Source organism: Myotis daubentonii, chromosome 3 (assembly GCF_963259705.1).
Source record: "Myotis daubentonii chromosome 3, mMyoDau2.1, whole genome shotgun sequence".
Classification (NCBI taxonomy): Eukaryota; Metazoa; Chordata; class Mammalia; order Chiroptera; family Vespertilionidae; genus Myotis; species Myotis daubentonii.
In genome coordinates, this window is record NC_081842.1 from 64,889,170 (window position 1) to 64,901,974 (window position 12,805).

General features: G+C 38.8%; 1 protein-coding gene across 2 annotated transcripts in view; it reads left to right on the top strand.

Annotated features, from left to right (window-relative positions):
* LSAMP (limbic system associated membrane protein) overlaps positions 1 to 12,805 on the top strand; it is a 651,671-nt gene that overhangs the window by 612,807 nt on the left and 26,059 nt on the right. Inside the window, exon 7 of one of the 2 annotated variants that reach the window (XM_059687782.1) lies at positions 5,101 to 5,136. The exons of the other annotated variant lie outside the window; for it this stretch is intronic. Coding sequence (XP_059543765.1) covers positions 5,101 to 5,136 — 36 coding nt within the window. The remainder of the gene's footprint in view (positions 1 to 5,100; positions 5,137 to 12,805) is intronic. 2 annotated transcript variants of the gene reach the window in all.

A 12,805-nucleotide genomic window follows, 5' to 3' on the forward strand; every position in this document is an offset into this window, starting at 1 on the left:
GAGGAGGAGGAGGAGGAGGAGGAGGAGGAGGAGGAGGAGGAGGAGGAGGAGGAAGGAAGGAAGGAAGGGGAAGGGAGGGGAGGGGAGGGGAGGGGAGGGGAGGGGAGGGGAAGGGAGGGGAGGGGAGGGAAGGGATGGGGAAGGGGAGGGGAGGGAAGGGGAGGGGAGGTACCCGGACGGGAGGTGGGAAAGAGGAAGGAAAGAAAAGGGAAAAAGAAAAAGTGCATCTGTGAACAGACTGCCCATCACTTAGATTCAAAGTAGGTAGAGGGATTTAAGGGGAAGAAGGAAGAAACTGTTGGTGGTCCTTTTCTGCATAACAGGGTCAGGAGGGGAGAGATGCTTGGGAGGGGCAGCTGGGGCTGGGGCTGGCCACCCTGACAGAGAGCACGGTGTGGGCAGTGGGGTGCTCTGCTGACCCAGCAGTCCAGAGCAGATGAGGCAGCTGGTGCGCTGTTGCCAGCCAGAGGCAGCAGCAGGTAGAAATCAGAGCCAGAGCCCCTGTAGAGTTCACAATTATCCATCTTCATTGGTGCATCAGCACATTTTCAGTGTCCACCCCAGTGACCTATACTGACTTTTTACACAGTGTCAATTTGCGGTCACCGATCCACCATATACATACATATTCTTTTTCACTCTGTATACAAATATTGCTCTCAAGAGGGATCAAAATAGTGGAAAGATAGGGCAAGAATACATTGCATTCATTGGAACTTTTTCCTAAGCCCATGAAGGCATTTCTTTTTCATGTGTCTTGTTCTCCACACATTCTAGCTTTCTATTTGTCAAGGAGTCATACTTCCTCAGTCTATAGATCCAAGTAATGCCTTTATATAGTTTCCTTCATCCTGGGCAAAGCATTCCATTATGTAATTTTTCTGAACTCATTAATCCATTGGTACAATGTGTATGGGCAAGGACTCAGCTCCTCAGGCTTTTTCAGACGGGGGAATGTGCATCACCTGGGTGAAGCCTTGGACTTCTGACAATGCCATGAGTAGTTCCATTGTCATCATGTGCAGTGTGATAGAGTCCATATTTCCGCAATGATGACTGTGATGCACCCAAAAAGGAACCCAATCTTGTTTCATTGCTTACATTAAGTTACTTTCTTTTTTTAAAAAAATATATTTTATTGATTTTTTACAGAGAGGAAGGGAGAGAGATAGAGAGTTAGAAACATCGATGAGAGAGAAAAACATCGATCAGCTGCCTCCTGCACATCTCCCACTGGGGATATGCCCGCAACCCAGGTACATGCCCTTGACCGGAATCGAACCTGGGACCTTTCAGTCCGCAGGCCGACGCTCTATCCACTGAGCCAAACCGGTTTCGGCATTAAGTTACTTTCAAAGAAACAGATAGGAAGGAAGAATACTTATTTTAATGTCATTACTGATCATCAAGTGAGTGCTTACAAGGTACTCTGCACATGTGCGAAACACTTAACATACATGATTTCATTTGATCATCAGCATAACCCTATTAGGTACTCATATTTCCCCACTATACGAAGAGGTTAATTAACTAAGTACAATCAAGTAAGGCTGCTGGGATTTAAATTCATGAAATCTGTTTCCAGAGTCCAGGCTTAGACCAGAGGTGGGGAATCTTTTCTTCTGCCACGGGCCATTTGGATATTTATAACATCACCGGAGGGCCATACAAAATTATCAACTTAAAAATTAGCCTGCTCTATTTGCTCAAATATTTAATTAACTCACCCCTAATGCTTTGGCTGGGCCACACCAAATTATTTCTTGGGCTGGATGTTCCCCACCCCTGCTCTAGACCAACACATTATCTACATCTGTGTCTGTGAGGAAATGTTAGGAGATGTATCTTGTGTTGTTTGGAGGTGAGGAGACTTCTTATTTCTTTCTCCATTTTTCACTTAACAAGGTCTTTCCACTACCAGTATATTCCTTCCCACCCAGAAGCACCACTTCTGTGACATTCCATTCCCATTAACTCCCACCAGCCTGGATCCATAGGTTAGACCGCTGGCTTTTCTTTGGCACATTGAGATTCCAAACTGATATTTCATAAGCCTCATGGTCAGCATCTGACCCTTGAAGGGAATAGTCCCACATATTAAAGGACAGTCACTGATCAATGTGTGGACTGGTGAGGCACTTTACTACAAAGTTTGAGGCTATTGAGTACAAAAGAATAAAAGTACAAAGAAATCTCCACTGGGCCATACCACACCAGTGTGTAGGCGGTTTTTAAATATTCTTTTTAATGTTAAAAGATTATTAACTTGGAAACCTACACTTGATTAAATCTCAAGTACTACCTTAGCAACCCAGCCCTGGAGAAAGCCTTCAAATTGAGGGCCTCCCCTGCTTCTTCAGAAATCATTTTAAGTTATTATACTAGGGGCCCAGAGTTTAAATATACACCATTTGATGATGTTAGTTAAGATGTGGCAAAGCCTCTTAGCCAACTACCCTGGATGCCACGTAATAAAACAGTTTGAGCAGCTGTTTGAACAATACTCACATGTCATTTGAAAGACTGGTTGTAAACTACTTGATATGGCTCTCTGTGGATACAATAGAAAATACATGGAAAACTAGTTTTAGTTTCAAAAATAGGCATTGAATATGCTGTCTTCTAGAAAGACCATTGAACATCTGCAATTCCCATTGGAAATTAAAGGAAAATCATATCGGAGTTAATAAATTACTACTCTCTATATATACGTAACCCTCAACCCCAGCTTTTGTCATTTAGATGCTTTTAATTCAGAGGGTTTTCTTGTGAAGTGAGAGTACCCATGTAACTGTTTCTCATGATGCCCCAGCAGAATCAGCCAATAATACCCCACACCTTCATTTAGAAGACAAGAAACTGAAGCTCAGAGTTAAGGGAGTTAATAAGAGGTACACAATATGATACTGGGGTCAAACTTAGAGTTCTGTTCTTAAAGCCTCCCAATCAGTTGCTAAGCTAGGTTGACCTCCTCAAGTACAGGCACACCTCGGAGACATTGTGTGTTCCCTTCCAGTCACTGCAATAAAGCAAGTATTGCAATAAAGTGAGATGTAATCTTTTTGATGGTGGAGGATCTTGCCTTCAATTTGTGAAAACACACCATCTATGGAATGCAACAAAGTGAGGTGAAATAAAATGAACTATGCCTGTATTATCAGCCAAAAAGACAAAGCACATAGCACCAAGGTTCCTGCCCTACCCTACTTTTGAATAACACAAATTGGAAAAAAAAAATTTTCATTTCATAAGTGGCATTTACTTCACTTTACAGGAGTCCACAAACCCTGGAATAAACTATAAAATACAACAGAATGATGGTAGAAGCGTAAGGATAAAAAGTTGAGATGATATTCATCTAAGGAATGATAAGTCCATAGGATGAAATTAAGAGAATGAGAATAACTGATGGGCATCTTAGGACTAAGGTGATGATAAGAGGGTGGAGCTAAGATGAAAGTAACAAGTTGGGAGACAGTTGAAAAGGCTATGAAAGGAGGGTGGGTGAGATGGTTTAGCAATACAAATGGTCTTGTGGGAATGAGGGCAGAGTGCAGCTACCCAGCTGTGAACAGTGTGATGAGAAAATATTAAGCTGAGTTATTTAAACACTCTGAATAATAACAGTAATAATAAAAATAAAATACAGTAGAGAGAATATAATATAGGACAGTGGTCTCCAACTGCTGCATAAACTGCTGAAAGCAGTTTAGCTATTTATTTTCAAAGCTGGAAACATAACACCAAATAACCAGTGGAGGTTTAAACCATTTTTCTACTTGACACTTGTGTAACTAAGACACAATTGTTCACTGCACTGTTACTGACCTGCTCCATCTTAATGCACTTAGAAAACTTTGGCATTTAAGCTACAACTTTTAGCTAAGCTAGAAAAAAAAAAAAGCCCACTCTGCAAGGAGACCAGGTTTTCTGCATCCAGATGTACTTAGTGCCAAAATTCCAGGCAAAATCTACTCTTTCTAAGCTCATGGTACAAAGTGGCAGGAAGATCAAATTTGAATATGTGTACATATGTATGGTTTTCTCTCTATGGTTTGGATTTTTGTTGACTTTTATTTATCATTGGTCTTTATTTAACCATGCTGATAGGAGGATTGCAGAAAAGTGTGCGCTGATTATGTTATACTGCAGGGTTTGGGGTAGCAAAGAATGCCTCCTATATTATCCTTAATGCACCATTCTGCCTCCCTGAAAGATCCTCAGAGGAGGATTTAGAGTTAAACCTGGGGTTTTGATGAGATAACTAGAGGATACCTTCATGCCTGCACTCTGTAGCATCTACAATTTGTGTTCAGTAGCTTAGGGATGGGACTGTGAGGGAAAACATAAGCTAAGACTCAAGTGTTCAAAAGAAAAGCACTTCTTATTACTCAACTGGATATATCATCAAACAATTTTGATTGGTTGATCAAATTTTAGGTGAGATTGTATTACTACAAGAGGATGGGATTAAGGAAAAGACTAAAAATAAAAGTATATCATGCCAAGAAACATATTACCTTGGCATTACTATTGCACTGATATCAGTAATCTGGAAATAAAAACCTGAGGGAAAAGTTGAATTTTTATTTCCAAAAATAAATTTTCCAGATGCTTGGCTAAAGCTGATATGAGCTATAGTGCTCAGGGAGAGGAAAGGCATCCTTAGCCACCATAGTTCCATCTGTTGTGAGTTCAAGAAACCAGAACCAGGATCAAAATTCATAACCTGAACTTGATCACTAGTGATTTAAACACCCTCAACCTTAATCCTCCAAAACATCTATAATTTTGGTAGTGGTTTTTCCAGGGAAGGGTAGGGTCCTGTGTGTAGGGTTATCAGAATGGGATGTTGTGTCCTGCTCTTGCTAACTTTTTTGAAAAGGCTTTGGATTTTAAGTGTTACTAGTAGCTCTCTGATACTTTAGTGTTGGTAGAAAGATTATATCTCCCAAACACTTTATGGGAGATATAATCCTACCAGCATGGAAATTCATCTGTTTTATAAATTCATCTGTCTGAGTATCTAAATATGAATAAGATATATAGATATATCTATATATAAACTCTCCATGATGATTACTATTTTTTCCCCTTCAGAGCGTGTTTTACCCACAATCCCCTACCCCATTCAAGGTCAGTATGATTTTTATCACTGTAGCTCTGTCACTGGGTCATTCTCCATCATCTATAATGTGCAAAAAAAGGGGGAAACACATTCACAAAAGTAACATACAATTGAAATCGTTTTTTTAAATCTGCAAAAGAAAGCCAATAAGTTGTTCCACACCAGTCGATAAGCATGCCATAGATATGTCACCTGACTAAACTTCAGGCTAGTCAGTAGTTGGGAAAATGATACTAAACTCAGAAAGCAATCTTTCCTTCAATTATTGGAAATTATAAACTTACATAATTGGAACACAGCCAATTAAATTCTGTAGCTCATAAAAGTATGAATCCTCAAACTGACCACCCTCAAATTTTGAGGCTTATAAAATCCAAAACTGAAGTATTACTTATAAAAATGAATTATCTACTGCCTAAGGTTGAACTCAAATAGATTACAAGAACATTGATTTTTCTTTAAATAGTGGCCTATTTGGGGGCTTTTCCTTTTCAACATAACCATTTTAGAAAACACAAATGAAAAAAAAATAAGGTAGTCATTTTGTATTCCTTTTCATAAAAGTCTCTACACACTCAAATTAAATTTTGCCTCCTACATCACATTTAAATGCAAGTTGCAGCCCAACCTTCTAGCTTAAGGCTGTTTAAAGGCAAATTGGCAAATGAAATTAAAACAATACAAAAAAATCTGAAATGAAACCAACCTACCATTGAAATTAAATTCCTGAAAAGTGATTTGCAAATAACACTCAAAGACCTGAGAAAAAAAATGGAAGGTAGGCCATGCGGGGGGCTAATGTGGAAAAAATAAATCCAATTAAACAAGATTATCATATACACTCTAAGGAAATGTGCTCAGAATTAAAGGTAGAAAGCTGCTGTTTTATTAGTTTGAAGACAGATCATGTTTCATTAACACTTGTCCAAACTAAAAAATAGGTCAGAATTGGGTGTAGATATTCAGTGTCAATAATACATTCATAGATCTGTGAACTTAATTATATTTGAAATGAGGATTGCAAGGTTTAAAGGATCAATTAAACAGCTTAGTAAAAGTTATTCTTACATTTTAAGAAGTGTTCAAACTATTTTTAGAAGAATGCTGTTGAATAAAATCCTCCCCCAAAACATTAATGAAATCCATTTCTTGTGCCAATTACTAAAAATAAGACTGTTAAAATGTGCCTGTTGTTTAGACTTGACATCAAACTTACAGTGTTCATGGAAAATATCGCATTTTGAATTCCTGACATGCCACAATTATTTTAAGACTTTCATCATTTAGTGTTGCAGACTTTGACACCGTTTTATCATGTTGCCATCTTGCAAGTATCTTGACATGACAAACACACATATACACATTTGTCCCAATGGATAGCATTTTCAAAGAGGTTCAGCTCCATCCAAGATGAACTTTGCACAGTGTCAATGTGACTCTAGGTGTCCTTTGTGAGAGCAGTTCTGCAGCTGTGAACTCAAATATTTTATCTGATCAGGCTTTATGATATATGTAACATTGAACAAATAAAGCCAGACATGATTCACAAAGGACAGCTGTTGGATATTGAAAAACAGTCTGGATTAAGGATTGAGATGTGGGATTTTATTGAATTTGATATTTCCCTACAAACTGAATTGTTGATTGGAGAATGACCCTAGTTTGATTTTACATTGTAGATAGAATGTAGATAGCTTCTGTAGATCCATTAGTTTTAGAGAATATAGTTTATCTTACTAATACTTTGAGCTTCTGCTGGTGGAAATTGAAAAGCTGTTCATGGAGACTGGGGATAGTTGGTGTGAGAGTTTGGGAAGAAAAGATAGTGCCCTCTTAAGTTCCCTATTCCTTACAAGGATTTGATTTTTCTAGAGATCAAATCCCTTTCTCCTTGTCTTTCCATTCAAGATGGCAACTCATGTGAAATGTAGTTCCCAATGGAAAGAAAAAAAAACTATTTTAGAGGACCCTTCATTTTTTTATAGTATCATTTAAGTACAGAAATAGCTAGGAAAGCATGCCAGTCTTGCTGTGATCATAGTTATGACACTAGACACCTTCATTTAATTAAATATGTCATCATCTATGTGGAATCCTACATTTCAGCTCTAAGTGTTAAAAAGTCTATAAGCCATTGGTTGATGCAAATGGCCTGAAGGATTTTGAACCAATTAATTTGCTTAAGGTGTTTTGACAGTAGGAGAAAGTCCCAAAGGTCCTTTGCTGTCCTCCCGTTATAAGAAAGAGAACTTTTCCTCCTACTTCCCAGTAACAGAAATGCGTGTATATTTCCAGGGGCTTCACTGTTCCTATCTCCTAGTGGAGGGTGTCCCCTCCCACTCCCACTCTATGAGGCTCATCAGGCTGACTGGAGATAAGCAGCAGTCACAGCAGGGATGCAGTCCTAAACCCTTCAAGCTGTGATTAAACAAAAACAAGGCTCAATAAATCAAATGTATGTCCCCTGGGTTTCCTTCATCATATCGCTTGATTTTCTGCAGTGATAATGATAATACTGGAATTACACCAAAGGATAATTTGTATTGTCTGTGGCCAATCAGAAATTTTTCAAATGTCCTTTTCTATTCAGCCAAAAAACAAACAAAAAAATCAGTGTGCTTCCCTGCTCCTAATTTACAAGATATATATATATATACTAAATCCTTGATCTGTTCCTGATAGGTGTTTTTCTCATTAATTTTAATTTAGGTTTATTTATTCTGAAATGAGTTCTGAATGGCATATATTTGCATAACTACTCCGGAATATATCACTGCAGAAACTCCACTGAATAGTCAAATGAGGAAGGAGTCTACTCCAACCCTCCTTGCAGGGAAGTAACTCCTCTCACTTTCTTGGGCTCAAGTCGTTTCCTGAGGCTTCTGAATACTTGCCCATAACGATGAAAGTGCACCTAGAGATGCTCTCATATTTAGGAGGACTGCAGGTTCAAAATGAGGTGAGCAACCAGCCTCAGACAGTTAAAGGGACATGAAAGAAAAGGACAAGGACAAACACCATTATCTTATTCTTATCACCCTTATGTGAAGGATTCCCTTGAGTGTGGGGCTCTCTGGGCTCAATCAGCCCATCCTTCCCTGTCACTGCAACTTAAGAAATGTAATGACCCTGGAATATCTCACTGGTCTGTCTCCCATCTGATTATTTATCCCAAGCGAACAGCCTTTTCATTCACTAACCCCCTGTGGCAAGTGGGTTTGGGAAATGTTGAGATTATCTTCCAGGTTCAGGAATTGGCACTGGGTTTGTTCACAGCTACTTGCCATTCAGTTCCTGTTTTTCCATTGATAAAACACATTGCACATGGCTGGGTTTGCATGATTAATACAGCTGTCTAAAGCTTTCTCTGAAAACAAAACAAGCCCCCCCCCCGCAAAAAAAAAAATTGAAGTTCTAAAAAAATTAAAATCTGATCCACAAACCAGGCTTGCAAAAATCTGAACTCTGCCTGGGATGCTTCCTCCTGAGAGAGACCCATGTTGTTGTGGGCAGGCCTGGCGTCAGAACAGCCAGATTCCATCTACAAAAGGAGGAGGGGATACTCTTGCCCTCACCTGGCACTCCTGGGAATGGGTTCTCAAAATCAGACTGCGTGGGATGGGAAGACAGCTGGAAGAAAATCCTGAAAATATCCCATGCTGTGAAGATGACTGTATAATTCCTACAGCTTTATTTATATTCTGTAGGATATTATCCTAGGTTATCAAAGAGAGCATGCCTCTTTTAAGCTCCTTATATTAATAGCACATTCACCTTGTCTAATAATGGTATTAATTATAGCTAACATAGTGGGCTTCTCATGTGGCAATGGAGTTCTAAGCCTTCTTGCATGTATTAACTCAACTAATGCCCACAATCCTAAGAAACTAACATGCACCTTTTCCCACATTTCTTAAGCATCATGGTATACCCAAATTCCAGTTTACCCAACACAGCACCCAGGCACATGTAAATCCGTCATACATTTTAAATAAACATTATCTTTGCATTTATGTTCATTAGATATATATATATATGTCTAATGAATTTAAAAATTTTGTCTAATACTTTATGTATTATAATGTCTCTAATCCACAATACTCAGTTACCTTAATATTCACACACTTTACAAGTCCATTTCCAAACAGAATGTATCACGCAGAGATTTATATGAAAGCATTCATCTTTAAAAAACATGAGCAGAGCTCTCTGGCATCGGCACATCTAATTTCACACCCTTATTCGGGCTGATTTACATACAAACCTCTATTAATCATGAATAATTACTAGCATTGTTCTCTTTAATTCAGTTTTTCCAACTGTGAAATGGGAAAGAAATTATATTTTCCATGCCTACTAGCTCAAAGCAATGTTTTAAATAATATATTAAAAAGAGCTTTCAAGTTCCTAGAAAGAAAGCATATTGGATTTAAAATAATCATATTCAGATACACACATGTCTCATGATATTTAAAAGGACTGGTATTTAGAGATGTACTTGTAGCATATTGTCTGAATATTAACCAGATATAAGTTCAGTGTGGCTTCATTATAGTTTGACATGTTACGGATTCTAGGAATATCTGAAATACCCGCAGTGCTAACAAGTTTAGAATTATCCCAAGGCCAAATAAAAAAATTATTATTCATTAATAGCATAATACTACACTTAAGCAGATCTGCAAGTTGCACAGTTTCCTGTTGTATGGCACACACATATCACACACACACACACACACACACACACTCATACACTTTCATTGGATGTCCATCAGGCACATTACCACCTATTAGGCTAATTTAAAGTCATCAATTTAAAGAATATTCCCTTTTTTCTGGTCAAAGATATAAAACATGTTTTAGAAAAGGTTTCAGTTTTTATATATATATTACTCCTTTGCCACTAGCTGGTGCAAACATGGGCCTTGTTTTTAGTAATAGAACTTTGGCAGCCATGTCAACACAAATTCACAGCAAAATCATGGACCTTGATTAATACACATGAAGGTAATTAAGAGTTAACTTTATTACCCTGACTCTTTTACTGAGAGCAAGTCTGACTTCCTCCTGATTTTTGTTATTGGTCGAGAACCAAGTGGGAGAGTCGTGCCAATACTTCACCTGAAATCAATACTTCACCAGCCAATCCAGTGATTTAGACCCAACTGTAATAGGCATTTGTCTTTGTTGAATCCATTTCTGTGTCTCTCTTCTCACCTCTTTATCCTTCTTTCTGCTTTGTTTCCTAAACAGTTCTTGTTTTCTCCCTGTTAAAATTTACTAGCAAGAATAAATCTGAAATACACTTACACTATTGTTTCAATGTCCAACAATAGCTTGGAAGTGTTACCTCTCTAAGAACTTACATTAGCTTCAAGCTAAATAGCTAAAAATCCTACAGCATCAATTTAAAAGTAGGAGAATTTTTATGCTTGGAACTCTTTCCTAATGCCTTTCACTATTTCCCTAATCTGGGTCTGCCTTCACCAGTCAGCCTTTCCTAGTGATCTTTCTGTTCTGTGGATGGTTGTGCTATTTACATTTCTAGTGCCAACTGGGATTTGAAAATGAATATATTTTTGAAAATCCAAGCTCACACTAAATTTTAATTTGATGGAAATATTTCTCTTCTATGAGCTTTATAGGGGGAAAATCTCTCAAAGTAACAATTACATTTGGGGATTAAGTTTAAGTAATTGACAGTCTTGTCTTTTTAATTAAAAGGAATAATGCTGCCTAAGAAGAGCTCAATGAGATTTGCAGCAGAAAAAAATGTTGGCATGCTGCGCCGAAGGGTGAGAAGACCAGGATCTTGAATGGACAGAAAAAGCTGATGCAAGCCCCTCTAGACTTTAGAGCGCAGCCCCATTAGAACTTGCCTTGGTGTTTGCATCAGTAAGCCATTTAGCAGTAGGGCAGCAGTCTATTGTGAGGGGCATTGGTGGGTATAGCCAGGAAGGAGGTCCTTTCTGTGAGAGCTTTGCTCTAGGCTCAGAGACACTGTGTGGAGCAGGAGTCCTTAAAGGAAGTGGGACTTGTTAGAGTCAAAAAGAAAAAAAAAAATAGCACATAGTCTTCCAAGAATTATGTCATCAACACAGCCTCAGCCCCTGATAAATGTCATATCATAGCTGCCAAAAGTATAAACTTAAATTTTAGTCTTCCCCTTGGTTTTCTTTTCTTTTTTTTTTCATTTGAAATTCTTATTCCTGGTTTGTATTTCTTGATTTTCTTTTTCTCCACATTGTCCACCATATTCACCTTGCATTTACATGGACACCTTTTCTTTGACATTCTAAAAAAAACAAAAACAAAACAAAAAAAAACAACCAAGGAAAAGTTTTGGTAGTATTAGTATTCACATCTAAACACTGGTTGTCAGTCATGCAGGCACCTCAAAGCCATTATCCCCTTTGTCTGGAGGAAACATCTGCTTCTGAAGAGGCAAGACACAAATTAACCTTAGTAACAACTCGCCTGTGCACTCACTCTGTCCTCACAATGGTCTTTTGTCATCACAAGTCATTTGTCGGTATTAAATTAAAGGAGTCTTTGCACGGGGGAAAATCAGCTTCAGTGGTCCCACCTTACATCTCCCCTATATACCGCTGTGAAGAAACACACCTGCCAGGTAAGAACACAGCAGGACATGTGCGTTTGGAATTCCATTTAAGGTGCTTATATGGATCCAGATGTATGATGGGAGTAAGCAGACCACTCACTAGGACTCCACTAAGAGCTTACATACTTGTCAGCTTACGTACACCACAAATCAGTGGGTGCATGGAGAGAATTTACAAGTCATTTGTCAGGCTTTCTAATTGGACCATGGAGAGCCAAGCACCGCCATAGTTTACTGTGCTGTTTTGCTTATCACGGTGCTGATTGTCAAAGAAAGCACTTACCCCTTCTCTTTAACACATGTGTATATTTTAACACCACTAACAGGGTATCTTTACTGTAAATCATAGCTGTCCATCCTGTCCTATTCCTCATATCAGAGAGTCTCACTTAACCACTCACCTTCTAAAGCTTGCCATTACAATATGACTTTTTCACCAGCCTAAGAGGACATTGTTTGGGGGCAACCACAGCATCTTGTGGTTTAAAAAAACAGCAGCCCTAGCTGGTTTGGCTCAGTGGATAGAGTGCCAGCCTGAGGACTAAAGGGTACCAGGTTTGATTCTGGCCAAGGGCACATGCCCGGGTTGCGGGCTCGATCCCCAGTGTGGGGCGTGCAAGAGGCAATCAATCAATGATTCTCTCTCATCATTGATGTTTCTCTCTCTCCCTTTCCCTTTCTCTCTAAACTCAATGAAAACAAAACAAAATGAACTTTGAAAAAAAACAGCAGTAGGAGGTAACTGTGTCTTGGCCACGTGTCCATTCTGTGTGCCATCCCATCCTCTTTGGCCCACACAGCACCAAGCATTCCCAGCCATGTTCTATGTCGGAAAGTATACATATGGATTTTGTATGACTTGAAGCAGGGGATGTTTGGAGGACAGAAACAGCTTAAACAAAAGAAACCAAGCAGTTGCTTGCACTTCTCTTTGTTGACTAGCAAGTTAGAGAGTAACTTGAGTGATTTGCCCTGGAGTTCCAGAACTCAGGTAAGTTCATCATCGGAAGCTGCTCAATGCTGCAGAGTTGAAAAAAAACGGAATAATTTTGGAG